An 18,711-nucleotide genomic window follows, 5' to 3' on the forward strand; every position below is an offset into this window, starting at 1 on the left:
TATAACACACACACACACACACACACACACACACCTGTATAATAGCGGATAACATGAGCCAGGATCACCGAGATATCCCTGAGTAATCCCTCATCCCAGTTTGGTGCAATAGGCCCTGGTCTAAGCATTATATGGCCAGATATAACACACACACACACAATATAGAGGTTCAGCACGAGTGTATTTACAGTACAGAAGCAGGAAGCACACATTAAAGGTCAGAGGTCAAGGGTCGTGTCCGTGGTAGAATTTGGAGAGGAAGTCGGTGGGCCGGGGCACCTCGGTCTCGTGGAAGAAGCGCATGATGTGTGTTTTCTGCTTCCACACGTTAATGGTCTCCTCCAGCTCCATCTTACCCTGAGGGGCACACACACACACACATCATCAAATACAAATAAAACACACACACACTCACCATCATCATCAAATACAAATCAAACACACACACACACACATCATCATCATCAAATACAAATAAAACACACACACCATCATCATCAAATACAAATAAAACACACACACACGCACACACAATCATCATCAAATACAAATCAAACACACACACACACACACCCTAGCCTTTCCCTCTCATTTAACCATGCGGCATTTCATCAAAATGCTATAATCCAAGATGGCCCCCCGCGTTGTGACGTCATAATATGCTAATTAGATGGAAACATGTCTCCATAACCCTAAGGTCCTCCTTAATATTCCTCTAATTTACAGAGCGTTTCCATCCTTCATCACTTTTAAGATCTAGCCTTTAGAAATGATGTCCAAACCGCTCGCTTTAGGAGAACCTCTGGTAAATAATATATTGCCTATGATACAGCAAAGACAAATAATAATACTAATAATATTTCACAAACCAAATTCTGAGGTCAACATTCGTCTTATTTGTCCATTATGCCACTCTTTACCATTAGCCTACGGGTTTTACATCAACGCTTTCCCGGGATAACGTGCGTGTTTAAACCTGCATCTCGTCTGTGTGAGACTCGTGTAGGAATCAAACCAGCGGAACTACTGTATAAGAAACTTCAATCCTGTCCACTAAAGTAGCTCCAGACTAAGCCACACCAGAGCATGTGCTGCTTCGAGCAACAGTAGCTGCGTTTCCAGTACAGATCTGCGATATTGCTTAAATGTCGATAAAAGCTGTTGCGAAATGACAGGCGTTTCCATAGCTACAGATATGAGACTGAAGCGGATTACTTTCCTCTCGCGATAGGTCAGTCCAGAACGATCGCACTCGGTAGGTTTGTGTATCCCATCCGCCGCACTGGCCGTTATTATTACTGGAAGGAGACGTGTGTGTTATCAAGCATTAACGGCAAGGAAAGCCCCTTAGGTTACTGAAGCGGCACGGATATGAGGTGTGTGTGTGTGTGTGTGTGTGTGTGTGTGTGTGTGTGTGTGTCAGATCTGCTTCGAGGTCTTCATGATAATGTAGCATTTCTGTGTTTAGACTCCAGTATTACTGTAATCCTATATTGTCTTTTATGAGTTTAATAAAGAACTCCATCTCGTCTTCTCTCCAAACCGTCATCTGTGAAGAATGATCGACTTTACGCGCGGCAGGTTGACGCATATAGAGAAGAGCGAAATGTTTGAATTTGCATGTTAACGCAAATGTCTTTATTTTGTTTTTACCACTTTCGTTATTTTGGCTAGATATTTCGTTTGTTGGACATATGAACTGAATTTAGAAATGCTTTAGAAACGAAAAAAATGGCATTTAATATATATATATATATATTTTTTTAAATGGAGACCGCGTTTGGAGTGAGTGCATGCAAAATAATCCGTTCCCTGAGTCCACAAATAAGAGCAGACAGTTAATAGTTTATAGTGATGTCTTGAACTCATCTGTAGAGCTAATGGCAGAGTATTGCGAGATGTTTCCGCTGTCCTAAAGGAAGAAGGAAAAAATGAGAACGTCGGCGCTTTTATCGGCCGTGGGTTAAAGAAAACAGCCTAACTACGAAACTAAACAGGCTGCGTTTAGGCCTTAACATTAGCCTGTAATATTTTAATTTATATGTTGATTATGAAAAGTGAGCAGCACGAGTAAGAATCGTAATATGTTTGAGACCTGGGGAGTCACATGATTCTGATCACTTCCGAGTTTTATTTTCTAGAAAGTCTTTCTTATTTTTTTTTAGTTTTGTATAAATAGTATTTTTATTTTAATCGATATTTCATGAATGAATTGCCTGTTTATTAAAGGGGGGGTGAAATGCTGTTTCATGCATACTGATCTTTTTACACTGTTAAAGACTTGGAATCCCATACTAAACATAGACAAAGTTTCAAAAGTTAAGGTGGACGTTTGATGGGAGTATTTCTTTGTCAAAAATACTACTTCCGGTTAGTCATAAGTTTCGGCAAGTTTTTTGCGATCATGCGTCCCCTTTGACGTTAATGGGGGCGGAATTTCCTTGTATGGGCCTTACGGACAATTCTACCGGAAGCGTGTGAGAGAGAGAGAGAGAGAGAGAGAGAGGGAGAGAGAGAGAGAGAGAGAGAGAGAGCGTGAGAGAGAGCGTGAGAGAGAGAGAGGGAGAGAGAGAGAGAGAGAGAGAGGGAGAGAGCGAAAGCAACAGGCTACGCCCATCAAAGCGCTGGCTCGTAGGCTGCGCTGCACAGGTGATGTGCACATAACAATGTCACCAAAAAAGTGCGTTTTTGGTTGCCAGACCAAGACAGCCCTGTACAGGTTGCCATAAAAACCCCGCGTTAAGGCAACAGTGGATGGAATTTGCTTTTCCGGATCAGCAACTGAGTTGCGCGAATGTTTATATCTGTTCGCTGCATTTCGGTGCCGACTGTTTCATAAACAAGGCCCAGCTCGACGCCAGATTTTCCCAATCGCCTAATGCTGAAGGATGGAGCAGTCCCAACGTTAGAACCGCGGGCGGTGAGTGAGACTGCTTCAAATGTCTGTGTTTTTTTTAGTCCGCTTACTGTCTACACAAACCACGCGTAAACACACACACACACACACACGTGCACAACTGCACTTCCCACATGTACACCTTCAAAGACAAAAATACGACGATATAATTCAAGTATAAATATGTAAATAACACAAGCCGCTCAGCATATTATATAGTTAGTGTATAACTTGTACCACATACAGACGTCCTGCTCTAGTCGTTTTTGCTGCTGCTCCTGTTCAACTGCAGCCTCTGGGTCTGATTCCGGATCATAGATGTATGGCTGGATCTGATTAAAAGCCATATTTTTATTCTGAATAAAGTTTTTTTCCGCTGTTAGGGATGACGCTCGACTCAACACACAGCGCGCTGCTGCACACGTCATTATTTAGCTTCGCTCACACGACACGCCCCCACCCGCTCGGCTTTTTTCGGAAAGACTCGGAACAGCGCATCTTTCTTATATAATTATTAAAAAAATAAAGACTTTTCGGAGATATGCAGGATGCAATGCTACTCTATAGGTACTCAAGATTGACATGACACTGACTGAAACTGAGTGTTTCACCCCCCCTTTAAATAAGAAGCAAACCAAGGCGGTCTGGAGTGTCGTGCGTGTTTCCTCGGCCCTTGCGTACGGCTGAAGCTGTCGCTCTCTCTGGTTTAACACAGGCGGTCTGGAGTGTCGTGCGTGTTTCCTCGGCCCTTGAGTACGGCTGAAGCTGTCGCTCTCTCTGGTTTAACACAGGCGGTGTGGAGTGTCGTGCGTGTTTCCTCGGCCCTTGAGTACGGCTGAAGCTGTCGCTCTCTCTGGTTTAACACAGGCGGTCTGGAGTGTCGTGCGTGTTTCCTCGGCCCTTGCGTACGGCTGAAGCTGTCGCTCTCTCTGGTTTAACACAGGCGGTCTGGAGTGTCGTGCGTGTTTCCTCGGCCCTTGCGTACGGCTGAAGCTGTCGCTCTCTCTGGTTTAACACAGGCGGTCTGGAGTGTCGTGCGTGTTTCCTCGGCCCTTGCGTACGGCTGAAGCTGTCGTTCTCTCTGGTTTAACACAGGCGGTCTGGAGTGACGTGCGTGTTTCCTCGGCCCTTGCGTACGGCTGAAGCTGTCGCTCTCTCTGGTTTAACACAGGCGGTCTGGAGTGTCGTGCGTGTTTCCTCGGCCCTTGCGTACGGCTGAAGCTGTCGCTCTCTCTGGTTTAACACAGGCGGTCTGGAGTGTCGTGCGTGTTTCCTCGGCCCTTGAGTACGGCTGAAGCTGCCGCTCTCTCTGGTTTAACAAAGGCGGTCTGGAGTGTCGTGCGTGTTTCCTCGGCCCTTGAGTACGGCTGAAGCTGTCGCTCTCTCTGGTTTAACACAGGCGGTCTGGAGTGTCGTGCGTGTTTCCTCGGCCCTTGCGTACGGCTGAAGCTGTCGCTCTCTCTGGTTTAACACAGGCGGTCTGGAGTGTCGTGCGTGTTTCCTCGGCCCTTGCGTACGGCTGAAGCTGTCGCTCTCTCTGGTTTAACACAGGCGGTGTGGAGTGTCGTGCGTGTTTCCTCGGCCCTTGCGTACGGCTGAAGCTGTCTCTTTCTCTGGTTTAACACAGGCGGTCTGGAGTGTCGTGCGTGTTTCCTCGGCCCTTGCGTACGGCTGAAGCTGTCGCTCTCTCTGGTTTAACACAGGCGGTGTGGAGTGACGTGCGTGTTTCCTCGGCCCTTGCGTACGGCTGAAGCTGTCGCTCTCTCTGGTTTAACACAGGCGGTCTGGAGTGTCGCGCGTGTTTCCTCGGCCCTTGCGTACGGCTGAAGCTGTCGCTCTCTCTGGTTTAACACAGGCGGTCTGGAGTGACGTGCGTGTTTCCTCGGCCCTTGCGTACGGCTGAAGCTGTCGCTCTCTCTGGTTTAACACAGGTGGTGTGGAGTGACGTGCGTGTTTCCTCGGCCCTTGCGTACGGCTGAAGCTGTCGCTCTCTCTGGTTTAACACAGGCGGTGTGGAGTGTCGTGCGTGTTTCCTCTGCCCTTGAGTACGGCTGAAGCTGTCGCTCTCTCTGGTTTAACACAGGCGGTCTGGAGTGACGTGCGTGTTTCCTCGGCCCTTGAGTACGGCTGAAGCTGTCGCTCTCTCTGGTTTAACACAGGCGGTCTGGAGTGTCGTGCGTGTTTCCTCTGCCCTTGAGTACGGCTGAAGCTGTCGCTCTCTCTGGTTTAACACAGGCGGTGTGGAGTGTCGTGCGTGTTTCCTCTGCCCTTGAGTACGGCTGAAGCTGTCGCTCTCTCTGGTTTAACACAGGCGGTGTGGAGTGTCGTGCGTGTTTCCTCGGCCCTTGCGTACGGCTGAAGCTGTCGCTCTCTCTGGTTTAACACAGGCGGTGTGGAGTGTCGTGCGTGTTTCCTCGGCCCTTGCGTACGGCTGAAGCTGTCGCTCTCTCTGGTTTAACACAGGCGGTGTGGAGTGTCGTGCGTGTTTCCTCGGCCCTTGAGTACGGCTGAAGCTGTCGCTCTCTCTGGTTTAACACAGGCGGTGTGGAGTGTCGTGCGTGTTTCCTCGGCCCTTGCGTACGGCTGAAGCTGTCGCTCTCTCTGGTTTAACACAGGCGGTGTGGAGTGTCGTGCGTGTTTCCTCGGCCCTTGCGTACGGCTGAAGCTGTCGCTCTCTCTGGTTTAACACAGGCGGTGTGGAGTGTCGTGCGTGTTTCCTCGGCCCTTGCGTACAGCTGAAGCTGTCGCTCTCTCTGGTTTAACACAGGCGGTGTGGAGTGACGTGCGTGTTTCCTCGGCCCTTGCGTACGGCTGAAGCTGTCGCTCTCTCTGGTTTAACACAGGCGGTCTGGAGTGTCGTGCGTGTTTCCTCGGCCCTTGCGTACGGCTGAAGCTGTCGCTCTCTCTGGTTTAACACAGGCGGTGTGGAGTGACGTGCGTGTTTCCTCGGCCCTTGAGTACAGCTGAAGCTATCGCTCTCTCTGGTTTAACACAGGCGGTGTGGAGTGACGTGCGTGTTTCCTCGGCCCTTGAGTACGGCTGAAGCTGTCGCTCTCTCTGGTTTAACACAGGCGGTGTGGAGTGACGTGCGTGTTTCCTCGGCCCTTGAGTACGGCTGAAGCTGTCGCTCTCTCTGGTTTAACACAGGCGGTGTGGAGTGTCGTGCGTGTTTCCTCGGCCCTTGCGTACGGCTGAAGCTGTCGCTCTCTCTGGTTTAACACAGGCGGTGTGGAGTGACGTGCGTGTTTCCTCGGCCCTTGCGTACGGCTGAAGCTGTCGCTCTCTCTGGTTTAACACAGGCGGTCTGGAGTGACGTGCGTGTTTCCTCGGCCCTTGCGTACGGCTGAAGCTGTCGCTCTCTCTGGTTTAACACAGGCGGTGTGGAGTGACGTGCGTGTTTCCTCGGCCCTTGCGTACGGCTGAAGCTGTCGCTCTCTCTGGTTTAACACAGGCGGTCTGGAGTGTCGTGCGTGTTTCCTCGGCCCTTGCGTACGGCTGAAGCTGTCGCTCTCTCTGGTTTAACACAGGCGGTCTGGAGTGTCGTGCGTGTTTCCTCGGCCCTTGCGTACGGCTGAAGCTGTCGCTCTCTCTGGTTTAACACAGGCGGTCTGGAGTGTCGTGCGTGTTTCCTCGGCCCTTGAGTACGGCTGAAGCTGTCGCTCTCTCTGGTTTAACACAGGCGGTCTGGAGTGACGTGCGTGTTTCCTCGGCCCTTGCGTACGGCTGAAGCTGTCGCTCTCTCTGGTTTAACACAGGCGGTCTGGAGTGACGTGCGTGTTTCCTCGGCCCTTGCGTACGGCTGAAGCTGTCGCTCTCTCTGGTTTAACACAGGCGGTCTGGAGTGTCGTGCGTGTTTCCTCGGCCCTTGAGTACGGCTGAAGCTGTCGCTCTCTCTGGTTTAACACAGGCGGTGTGGAGTGTCGTGCGTGTTTCCTCGGCCCTTGCGTACGGCTGAAGCTGTCGCTCTCTCTGGTTTAACACAGACGGTGTGGAGTGTCGTGCGTGTTTCCTCGGCCCTTGCGTACAGCTGAAGCTGTCGCTCTCTCTGGTTTAACACAGACGGTGTGGAGTGTCGTGCGTGTTTCCTCGGCCCTTGCGTACGGCTGAAGCTGTCGCTCTCTCTGGTTTAACACAGGCGGTCTGGAGTGTCGTGCGTGTTTCCTCGGCCCTTGCGTACAGCTGAAGCTGTCGCTCTCTCTGGTTTAACACAGACGGTGTGGAGTGTCGTGCGTGTTTCCTCGGCCCTTGCGTACGGCTGAAGCTGTCGCTCTCTCTGGTTTAACACAGGCGGTCTGGAGTGTCGTGCGTGTTTCCTCGGCCCTTGCGTACGGCTGAAGCTGTCGCTCTCTCTGGTTTAACACAGGCGGTCTGGAGTGTCGTGCGTGTTTCCTCGGCCCTTGCGTACGGCTGAAGCTGTCGCTCTCTCTGGTTTAACACAGGCGGTCTGGAGTGACGTGCGTGTTTCCTCGGCCCTTGCGTACGGCTGAAGCTGTCGCTCTCTCTGGTTTAACACAGGCGGTGTGGAGTGACGTGCGTGTTTCCTCGGCCCTTGCGTACGGCTGAAGCTGTCGCTCTCTCTGGTTTAACACAGACGGTGTGGAGTGACGTGCGTGTTTCCTCGGCCCTTGAGTACGGCTGAAGCTGTCGCTCTCTCTGGTTTAACACAGGCGGTGTGGAGTGTCGTGCGTGTTTCCTCGGCCCTTGAGTACGGCTGAAGCTGTCGCTCTCTCTGGTTTAACACAGGCGGTGTGGAGTGTCGTGCGTGTTTCCTCGGCCCTTGCGTACGGCTGAAGCTGTCGCTCTCTCTGGTTTAACACAGGCGGTGTGGAGTGACGTGCGTGTTTCCTCGGCCCTTGAGTACGGCTGAAGCTGTCGCTCTCTCTGGTTTAACACAGGCGGTGTGGAGTGTCGTGCGTGTTTCCTCGGCCCTTGAGTACGGCTGAAGCTGTCGCTCTCTCTGGTTTAACACAGGCGGTGTGGAGTGACGTGCGTGTTTCCTCGGCCCTTGAGTACGGCTGAAGCTGTCGCTCTCTCTGGTTTAACACAGGCGGTGTGGAGTGTCGTGCGTGTCTCCTCGGCCCTTGCGTACGGCTGAAGCTGTCGCTCTCTCTGGTTTAACACAGGCGGTGTGGAGTGACGTGCGTGTTTCCTCGGCCCTTGCGTACGGCTGAAGCTGTCGCTCTCTCTGGTTTAACACAGGCGGTCTGGAGTGTCGTGCGTGTTTCCTCGGCCCTTGCGTACGGCTGAAGCTGTCGCTCTCTCTGGTTTAACACAGGCGGTCTGGAGTGACGTGCGTGTTTCCTCGGCCCTTGCGTACGGCTGAAGCTGTCGCTCTCTCTGGTTTAACACAGGCGGTCTGGAGTGTCGTGCGTGTTTCCTCGGCCCTTGCGTACGGCTGAAGCTGTCGCTCTCTCTGGTTTAACACAGGCGGTGTGGAGTGTCGTGCGTGTTTCCTCGGCCCTTGCGTACGGCTGAAGCTGTCGCTCTCTCTGGTTTAACACAGGCGGTCTGGAGTGTCGTGCGTGTTTCCTCGGCCCTTGAGTACGGCTGAAGCTGTCGCTCTCTCTGGTTTAACACAGGCGGTCTGGAGTGTCGTGCGTGTTTCCTCGGCCCTTGCGTACGGCTGAAGCTGTCGCTCTCTCTGGTTTAACACAGACGGTGTGGAGTGTCGTGCGTGTTTCCTCGGCCCTTGAGTACGGCTGAAGCTGTCGCTCTCTCTGGTTTAACACAGGCGGTCTGGAGTGTCGTGCGTGTTTCCTCGGCCCTTGCGTACGGCTGAAGCTGTCGCTCTCTCTGGTTTAACACAGGCGGTCTGGAGTGTCGTGCGTGTTTCCTCGGCCCTTGCGTACGGCTGAAGCTGTCGCTCTCTCTGGTTTAACACAGGCGTGGTGGAGTGTCGTGCGTGTTTCCTCGGCCCTTGCGTACGGCTGAAGCTATCGCTCTCTCTGGTTTAACACAGGCGGTGTGGAGTGACGTGCGTGTTTCCTCGGCCCTTGCGTACGGCTGAAGCTGTCGCTCTCTCTGGTTTAACACAGGCGGTGTGGAGTGACGTGCGTGTTTCCTCGGCCCTTGCGTACGGCTGAAGCTGTCGCTCTCTCTGGTTTAACACAGGCGGTCTGGAGTGTCGTGCGTGTTTCCTCGGCCCTTGCGTACGGCTGAAGCTGTCGCTCTCTCTGGTTTAACACAGGCGGTGTGGAGTGTCGTGCGTGTTTCCTCGGCCCTTGCGTACGGCTGAAGCTGTCGCTCTCTCTGGTTTAACACAGGCGGTCTGGAGTGACGTGCGTGTTTCCTCGGCCCTTGAGTACGGCTGAAGCTATCGCTCTCTCTGGTTTAACACAGGCGGTGTGGAGTGTCGTGCGTGTTTCCTCGGCCCTTGCGTACGGCTGAAGCTATCGCTCTCTCTGGTTTAACACAGGCGGTGTGGAGTGACGTGCGTGTTTCCTCGGCCCTTGCGTACGGCTGAAGCTGTCGCTCTCTCTGGTTTAACACAGGCGGTGTGGAGTGACGTGCGTGTTTCCTCGGCCCTTGCGTACGGCTGAAGCTGTCGCTCTCTCTGGTTTAACACAGGCGGTCTGGAGTGTCGTGCGTGTTTCCTCGGCCCTTGCGTACGGCTGAAGCTGTCGCTCTCTCTGGTTTAACACAGGCGGTCTGGAGTGTCGTGCGTGTTTCCTCGGCCCTTGAGTACGGCTGAAGCTGTCGCTCTCTCTGGTTTAACACAGGCGGTCTGGAGTGTCGTGCGTGTTTCCTCGGCCCTTGAGTACGGCTGAAGCTGACGCTCTCTCTGGTTTAACACAGGCGGTCTGGAGTGTCGTGCGTGTTTCCTCGGCCCTTGCGTACGGCTGAAGCTGTCGCTCTCTCTGGTTTAACACAGGCGGTCTGGAGTGTCGTGCGTGTTTCCTCGGCCCTTGCGTACGGCTGAAGCTGTCGCTCTCTCTGGTTTAACACAGGCGGTCTGGAGTGACGTGCGTGTTTCCTCGGCCCTTGCGTACGGCTGAAGCTGTCGCTCTCTCTGGTTTAACACAGGCGGTCTGGAGTGTCGTGCGTGTTTCCTCGGCCCTTGCGTACGGCTGAAGCTGTCGCTCTCTCTGGTTTAACACAGGCGGTGTGGAGTGACGTGCGTGTTTCCTCGGCCCTTGAGTACGGCTGAAGCTGTCGCTCTCTCTGGTTTAACACAGGCGGTCTGGAGTGTCGTGCGTGTTTCCTCGGCCCTTGCGTACGGCTGAAGCTGTCGCTCTCTCTGGTTTAACACAGGCGGTCTGGAGTGTCGTGCGTGTTTCCTCTGCCCTTGCGTACGGCTGAAGCTGTCGCTCTCTCTGGTTTAACACAGGCGGTGTGGAGTGACGTGCGTGTTTCCTCGGCCCTTGAGTACGGCTGAAGCTGTCGCTCTCTCTGGTTTAACACAGGCGGTCTGGAGTGTCGTGCGTGTTTCCTCGGCCCTTGCGTACGGCTGAAGCTGTCGCTCTCTCTGGTTTAACACAGGCGGTGTGGAGTGACGTGCGTGTTTCCTCGGCCCTTGAGTACGGCTGAAGCTGTCGCTCTCTCTGGTTTAACACAGGCGGTGTGGAGTGACGTGCGTGTTTCCTCGGCCCTTGCGTACGGCTGAAGCTGTCGCTCTCTCTGGTTTAACACAGGCGGTCTGGAGTGTCGTGCGTGTTTCCTCTGCCCTTGCGTACGGCTGAAGCTGTCGCTCTCTCTGGTTTAACACAGGCGGTGTGGAGTGTCGTGCGTGTTTCCTCGGCCCTTGCGTACGGCTGAAGCTGTCGCTCTCTCTGGTTTAACACAGGCGGTGTGGAGTGACGTGCGTGTTTCCTCGGCCCTTGCGTACGGCTGAAGCTGTCGCTCTCTCTGGTTTAACACAGGCGGTGTGGAGTGTCGTGCGTGTTTCCTCGGCCCTTGAGTACGGCTGAAGCTGTCGCTCTCTCTGGTTTAACACAGGCGGTCTGGAGTGTCGTGCGTGTTTCCTCGGCCCTTGAGTACGGCTGAAGCTGTCGCTCTCTCTGGTTTAACACAGGCGGTCTGGAGTGTCGTGCGTGTTTCCTCGGCCCTTGCGTACGGCTGAAGCTGTCGCTCTCTCTGGTTTAACACAGGCGGTGTGGAGTGTCGTGCGTGTCTCCTCGGCCCTTGCGTACGGCTGAAGCTGTCGCTCTCTCTGGTTTAACACAGGCGGTGTGGAGTGACGTGCGTGTTTCCTCGGCCCTTGAGTACGGCTGAAGCTGTCGCTCTCTCTGGTTTAACACAGGCGGTCTGGAGTGTCGTGCGTGTTTCCTCGGCCCTTGCGTACGGCTGAAGCTGCCGCTCTCTCTGGTTTAACACAGGCGGTCTGGAGTGTCGTGCGTGTTTCCTCGGCCCTTGAGTACGGCTGAAGCTGTCGCTCTCTCTGGTTTAACACAGGCGGTCTGGAGTGTCGTGCGTGTTTCCTCGGCCCTTGAGTACGGCTGAAGCTGTCGCTCTCTCTGGTTTAACACAGGCGGTCTGGAGTGTCGTGCGTGTTTCCTCGGCCCTTGAGTACGGCTGAAGCTGTCGCTCTCTCTGGTTTAACACAGGCGGTCTGGAGTGTCGTGCGTGTTTCCTCGGCCCTTGCGTACGGCTGAAGCTGCCGCTCTCTCTGGTTTAACACAGGCGGTCTGGAGTGTCGTGCGTGTTTCCTCGGCCCTTGCGTACGGCTGAAGCTGTCGCTCTCTCTGGTTTAACACAGGCGGTCTGGAGTGACGTGCGTGTTTCCTCGGCCCTTGCGTACGGCTGAAGCTATCGCTCTCTCTGGTTTAACACAGGCGGTGTGGAGTGTCGTGCGTGTTTCCTCGGCCCTTGCGTACGGCTGAAGCTGTCGCTCTCTCTGGTTTAACACAGGCGGTGTGGAGTGTCGTGCGTGTTTCCTCGGCCCTTGCGTACGGCTGAAGCTGTCGCTCTCTCTGGTTTAACACAGGCGGTGTGGAGTGTCGTGCGTGTTTCCTCGGCCCTTGCGTACGGCTGAAGCTGTCGCTCTCTCTGGTTTAACACAGGCGGTGTGGAGTGACGTGCGTGTTTCCTCGGCCCTTGCGTACGGCTGAAGCTGTCGCTCTCTCTGGTTTAACACAGGCGGTCTGGAGTGTCGTGCGTGTTTCCTCGGCCCTTGCGTACGGCTGAAGCTGTCGCTCTCTCTGGTTTAACACAGGCGGTCTGGAGTGTCGTGCGTGTTTCCTCGGCCCTTGCGTACGGCTGAAGCTGTCGCTCTCTCTGGTTTAACACAGGCGGTCTGGAGTGACGTGCGTGTTTCCTCGGCCCTTGCGTACGGCTGAAGCTGTCGCTCTCTCTGGTTTAACACAGGCGGTCTGGAGTGTCGTGCGTGTTTCCTCGGCCCTTGCGTACGGCTGAAGCTGTCGCTCTCTCTGGTTTAACACAGGCGGTGTGGAGTGACGTGCGTGTTTCCTCGGCCCTTGAGTACGGCTGAAGCTGTCGCTCTCTCTGGTTTAACACAGGCGGTCTGGAGTGTCGTGCGTGTTTCCTCGGCCCTTGCGTACGGCTGAAGCTGTCGCTCTCTCTGGTTTAACACAGGCGGTGTGGAGTGTCGTGCGTGTTTCCTCGGCCCTTGCGTACGGCTGAAGCTGTCGCTCTCTCTGGTTTAACACAGGCGGTGTGGAGTGTCGTGCGTGTTTCCTCGGCCCTTGCGTACGGCTGAAGCTGTCGCTCTCTCTGGTTTAACACAGGCGGTGTGGAGTGACGTGCGTGTTTCCTCGGCCCTTGCGTACGGCTGAAGCTGTCGCTCTCTCTGGTTTAACACAGGCGGTGTGGAGTGACGTGCGTGTTTCCTCGGCCCTTGCGTACGGCTGAAGCTGTCGCTCTCTCTGGTTTAACACAGGCGGTGTGGAGTGACGTGCGTGTTTCCTCGGCCCTTGAGTACGGCTGAAGCTGTCGCTCTCTCTGGTTTAACACAGGCGGTCTGGAGTGACGTGCGTGTTTCCTCGGCCCTTGCGTACGGCTGAAGCTGTCGCTCTCTCTGGTTTAACACAGGCGGTGTGGAGTGACGTGCGTGTTTCCTCGGCCCTTGCGTACGGCTGAAGCTGTCGCTCTCTCTGGTTTAACACAGGCGGTGTGGAGTGTCGTGCGTGTTTCCTCGGCCCTTGCGTACGGCTGAAGCTGTCGCTCTCTCTGGTTTAACACAGGCGGTCTGGAGTGTCGTGCGTGTTTCCTCGGCCCTTGCGTACGGCTGAAGCTGTCGCTCTCTCTGGTTTAACACAGGCGGTCTGGAGTGTCGTGCGTGTTTCCTCGGCCCTTGAGTACGGCTGAAGCTGTCGCTCTCTCTGGTTTAACACAGGCGGTCTGGAGTGACGTGCGTGTTTCCTCGGCCCTTGCGTACGCCTGAAGCTGTCGCTCTCTCTGGTTTAACACAGGCGGTCTGGAGTGTCGTGCGTGTTTCCTCGGCCCTTGCGTACGGCTGAAGCTGTCGCTCTCTCTGGTTTAACACAGGCGGTCTGGAGTGTCGTGCGTGTTTCCTCGGCCCTTGCGTACGGCTGAAGCTGTCGCTCTCTCTGGTTTAACACAGCCGGTCTGGAGTGTCGTGCGTGTTTCCTCGGCCCTTGAGTACGGCTGAAGCTGTCGCTCTTTCTGGTTTAACACAGGCGGTGTGGAGTGTCGTGCGTGTTTCCTCGGCCCTTGAGTACGGCTGAAGCTATCGCTCTCTCTGGTTTAACACAGGCGGTCTGGAGTGTCGTGCGTGTTTCCTCGGCCCTTGCGTACGGCTGAAGCTGTCGCTCTCTCTGGTTTAACACAGGCGGTCTGGAGTGTCGTGCGTGTTTCCTCGGCCCTTGCGTACGGCTGAAGCTGTCGCTCTCTCTGGTTTAACACAGGCGGTCTGGAGTGTCGTGCGTGTTTCCTCGGCCCTTGCGTACGGCTGAAGCTGTCGCTCTCTCTGGTTTAACACAGGCGGTGTGGAGTGTCGTGCGTGTTTCCTCGGCCCTTGCGTACGGCTGAAGCTGTCGCTCTCTCTGGTTTAACACAGGCGGTGTGGAGTGTCGTGCGTGTTTCCTCGGCCCTTGCGTACGGCTGAAGCTGTCGCTCTCTCTGGTTTAACACAGGCGGTCTGGAGTGTCGTGCGTGTTTCCTCGGCCCTTGCGTACGGCTGAAGCTGTCGCTCTCTCTGGTTTAACACAGGCGGTGTGGAGTGACGTGCGTGTTTCCTCGGCCCTTGCGTACGGCTGAAGCTGTCGCTCTCTCTGGTTTAACACAGGCGGTCTGGAGTGTCGTGCGTGTTTCCTCGGCCCTTGCGTACGGCTGAAGCTGTCGCTCTCTCTGGTTTAACACAGGCGGTCTGGAGTGTCGTGCGTGTTTCCTCGGCCCTTGCGTACGGCTGAAGCTGTCGCTCTCTCTGGTTTAACACAGGCGGTGTGGAGTGACGTGCGTGTTTCCTCGGCCCTTGCGTACGGCTGAAGCTGTCGCTCTCTCTGGTTTAACACAGGCGGTGTGGAGTGACGTGCGTGTTTCCTCGGCCCTTGAGTACGGCTGAAGCTGTCGCTCTCTCTGGTTTAACACAGGCGGTCTGGAGTGTCGTGCGTGTTTCCTCGGCCCTTGCGTACGGCTGAAGCTGTCGCTCTCTCTGGTTTAACACAGCCGGTCTGGAGTGTCGTGCGTGTTTCCCCGGCCCTTGAGTACGGCTGAAGCTATCGCTCTCTCTGGTTTAACACAGGCGGTCTGGAGTGTCGTGCGTGTTTCCCCGGCCCTTGAGTACGGCTGAAGCTGTCGCTCTCTCTGGTTTAACACAGGCGGTCTGGAGTGTCGTGCGTGTTTCCTCGGCCCTTGCGTACGGCTGAAGCTGTCGCTCTCTCTGGTTTAACACAGGCGGTCTGGAGTGTCGTGCGTGTTTCCTCGGCCCTTGCGTACGGCTGAAGCTGTCGCTCTCTCTGGTTTAACACAGGCGGTGTGGAGTGACGTGCGTGTTTCCTCGGCCCTTGCGTACGGCTGAAGCTGTCGCTCTCTCTGGTTTAACACAGGCGGTCTGGAGTGTCGTGCGTGTTTCCTCGGCCCTTGCGTACGGCTGAAGCTGTCGCTCTCTCTGGTTTAACACAGGCGGTCTGGAGTGTCGTGCGTGTTTCCTCGGCCCTTGCGTACGGCTGAAGCTGTCGCTCTCTCTGGTTTAACACAGGCGGTGTGGAGTGTCGTGCGTGTTTCCCCGGCCCTTGAGTACGGCTGAAGCTATCGCTCTCTCTGGTTTAACACAGGCGGTCTGGAGTGTCGTGCGTGTTTCCCCGGCCCTTGAGTACGGCTGAAGCTGTCGCTCTCTCTGGTTTAACACAGGCGGTCTGGAGTGTCGTGCGTGTTTCCTCGGCCCTTGCGTACGGCTGAAGCTGTCGCTCTCTCTGGTTTAACACAGGCGGTCTGGAGTGTCGTGCGTGTTTCCTCGGCCCTTGCGTACGGCTGAAGCTGTCGCTCTCTCTGGTTTAACACAGGCGGTCTGGAGTGTCGTGCGTGTTTCCTCGGCCCTTGCGTACGGCTGAAGCTGTCGCTCTCTCTGGTTTAACACAGGCGGTCTGGAGTGACGTGCGTGTTTCCTCGGCCCTTGCGTACGGCTGAAGCTGTCGCTCTCTCTGGTTTAACACAGGCGGTCTGGAGTGACGTGCGTGTTTCCTCGGCCCTTGCGTACGGCTGAAGCTGTCGCTCTCTCTGGTTTAACACAGGCGGTCTGGAGTGTCGTGCGTGTTTCCTCGGCCCTTGCGTACGGCTGAAGCTGTCGCTCTCTCTGGTTTAACCCATCTCTCGGCTATATGTCTTCATTACAGTAGGCCTGTATTATCTGTGTCTGCGCCGGGTCCGTCATTAGGCTAACGTTACGCCGCTGTCCTTATTAAGAGAACACATAGGTCCCTTTAACTACAGTATATCTTGAGTTATTCCGACACAATTGAGGGGAAACTATAATAGGCTGTGGGTCCTATATGTCGCAGCAATGCGGCACCGCGCCTGTAAATGCGGAAAAACGTTTCCACTGCAGTTTTGCGGAAATGTCCTTTTTCGAATCGCCTGAAGAACCGCCTCATGAGAGCGTAAGAACTTTGCGATATATGGGAGTTTTGCGAAATTACCGCGTTTCCATTGGGCGTATTTTCAATTCGCAATTTTGAAGAGCAATGGAAACGCGGCTAGTGTTTCTTTAATGAAAAACTCAATGTTATAAATAAATAACTGATGTAATTATCTATTTATTCATGAACCGAAGCTGTCCTCTATCTGCATGTGTTGCAATAATAACAATAAACGAACAGACACGCTCAGATTAGACTCAGTATTGTGGCTCATCAGCACTTCCTGTAGCTCGCGCTGTAATCTGACCGTCACTGGCCACGTCTCGCGCGTTTGGCTCTTCAGTGACGTTTTGCTCAGCGCACAGATAGTCGCTTCAACTATACCGCGCTCATCTCACGCGGCGGTCTGTCGTGCGTCTCCTAGCAGCCAGGCGCTCGCTTCAGAGTGTGTTCCTGACGTGTCTAAAGTCTGGTGGTGTACGATGCCCAGCTTCTGGACCCATTTACGAAGTCGGCAAGTGTACGACGCCTAGTGTTTTAGAAATCTGTTCAGATTGTATAGGTGTAGTGTATTCCAGCGTTAACGCTGAACAGGGATCCGCGTAAGAGGAAGATCGGAGCGCTTCAGTGAGTGTGTTCTGTAGAAGGCTCTTTAAAGTGAGTCTGGTGTAAATCATGCTGATCACGGTGTCATCAGCCAATGGCACTGCGGCGTGCACACGTTTACAATAACACATGTCTACTCTTCCCCGCGGAACGCAAATGCTTTCTTCCAGGTCTGTCACCGAACCGCTGGTGCTATCACGGGCGAAACATCGCGACAGTATCAAGCGTTAACCACTGCTCGCTCTCACACACACACACACACACACACACACACACACACACACACTCCTCACCTTGATGACCAGCATGTCGATGACCCGAGGGTCCGTCACGTGACTGTTCCTGTCGAACATTTCCCGCACCTTCTCTCGGCCCTGACGCGCGGTGATGTCCAGCTGGAACGTGTGAACTGGCACACACACACACACACACACACACACACACACACACACAGATTAAAGACGCATACACAACTCAACTCATATGATTCTTCACTTCACACTCTCTCTCTCTCTCTCTCTCTCTCACACACACACACACACACACACACACACAACTCAACTCATTTGATTCTTCACTCACTCACACACTCTCTCTCTCTCTCTCTCTCTCTCTCTCTCACACACACACACACACACAACATCTGATTCTTCACTTGACACTCTCTCTCCCTCACACACACACACACCTCAACTCATTTGATTCTTCACTTCACTCACTCACTCACTCACTCACTCACTCACTCACTCACTCACACACACCTAATTCTTAACTTGACTCTCTCTCTCTCTCTCTTTCTCTCTCTCTCTCTCTCTCTCTCTCTCACACACACACACACACACACACACACACACACACACACACACACACACACTTGACTCTTCACTTGCTTGTCTCTCACACACATATATATATTCAGCTCATTCAGACACACAGATGAGCTCAGTCGTAAAAAAACAGTGTCACACCGAGTGTTTCTGCAGTAGTGTGTGTGTGTGTGAGAGAGAGAGAGAGAGAGAGAGAGAGAGAGAGAGAGAGAGAGAGTGTTTGTGTGTATGTCTCTGTATATGCCCGTGTGTGTGAGAGAGTGTTTGTGTATGTCTCTGTATATGCCCGTGTGTGTGTCTGACCTTGGCGAGCTCCCGTGTGTGTGTTTGGCGGCGTGAGCGCGCGCAGTACCTGTGTTGGGCACCTCCCGGTACCAGGCCCGGTAGAGCTCGCGCACCCTCCGCTTGGCCTCGTGCAGGTCGCGGCTGAAGATCGGTTTAACGACTTTACCGGTGGCGGCGGCTGTGCGGGTCGCTGCGCTCGACGCCATCTTGCATCTCTGCTGCTGCTCTGCGCATGCGCGGCTGCCGCCTTTCAAACCCCCGTCGCCGCGGTCGCCGCCTGCCGGCGCGGAGCGGGACTGCGCACGCGCACATCTGGACCAGCGATACAAACAAACATCTAGACGCTCATTTTAATGTTTTAAAGTTGTGATATTTTACTTCTCTCATCATTCTAAGGTGGATAATACACCTCAACTTTAGTTTCACTGGGAAAATATATATATTTCACAAATTACTTAGTCATCAAAATCGATATTGATGTCATAAAAGTGACTTGTAAGTCACAATGTCGACTTCTCATCTCATGAATGAATTAGTATGTCATGATGATTAAAGATAAAACAAACATTAAAATATGCTAGAACTCCAGAACTTGGCAAACCCTAAGTGACTTTAAAGTTTGATTTGAAACACGTTGGGCATTATTATATTCAGTATTCGTCATTATGCCAAACTCTGAGATATAAGAATCCCAATCCTTCACCTCAATGGCCGAACATTCAGTTGTCATGGGCGTAACGCATTACACATACCTAAATTACTTTTTCAAAAAAGTAACGCAACACTTTTCCGCATTTATTTGACCGACAGCTCTCTTCTCCCCATTATAAGAAATATTGAGCGCAAGTGCAAATATGATGAATATTGTAGTTCTAGACTAAATGTGAGCATTTACTCATCTCACTTGCATAACAAAGATTAGGTACTCCTCAAAATTAAGAAAATCAGTCAAATGAAAAATCAGAATACAAACCTCCAATAATTAATTATTAAATACAAATATTTGTATGCATTTAATCTACCTTTATTAACGAATGTTTTGCTGCCAATGATTCAGTCAAACCAAAACCAGAACTTTTTTGTTATAAAAACAAAGGTGATGAAA

At 53.4% G+C, this 18,711-nt stretch overlaps 1 protein-coding gene across 1 annotated transcript; it reads right to left on the reverse strand.

Moving 5' to 3' along the window:
* Nucleotides 1-162: 162 nt before the first annotated feature.
* ndufa6 (NADH:ubiquinone oxidoreductase subunit A6) lies at nt 163-17,852 on the reverse strand. Its single transcript, XM_067454445.1, has 3 exons — nt 17,674-17,852; nt 16,788-16,903; nt 163-357 (listed from the first exon to the last, which is right to left on the reverse strand). The coding sequence occupies exons 1-3, from the start codon at nt 17,810-17,812 to the stop codon at nt 226-228; spliced, it is 387 nt and encodes a 128-aa protein (XP_067310546.1). The 5' UTR covers nt 17,813-17,852; the 3' UTR covers nt 163-225.
* Between the last annotated feature and the right edge of the window lie 859 nt (nt 17,853-18,711).

This window comes from Pseudorasbora parva, chromosome 2, assembly GCF_024679245.1.
Source record: "Pseudorasbora parva isolate DD20220531a chromosome 2, ASM2467924v1, whole genome shotgun sequence".
Lineage (NCBI taxonomy): Eukaryota > Metazoa > Chordata > Actinopteri > Cypriniformes > Gobionidae > Pseudorasbora > Pseudorasbora parva.

Coding starts and splice junctions, on each gene's coding strand:
- ndufa6 (XM_067454445.1), bottom strand. CDS start 17,812: ATGGCGTCGAGCGCAGCGACCCGCACAGCCGCCGCCACCGGTAAAGTC. Junction 16,904..17,673: donor CCGGGAGGTGCCCAACACAG/GTACTGCGCGCG, acceptor TGTGTGTGCCAG/TTCACACGTTCCAGCTGGAC. Junction 358..16,787: donor TCGACATGCTGGTCATCAAG/GTGAGGAGTGTG, acceptor TGTGCCCCTCAG/GGTAAGATGGAGCTGGAGGA.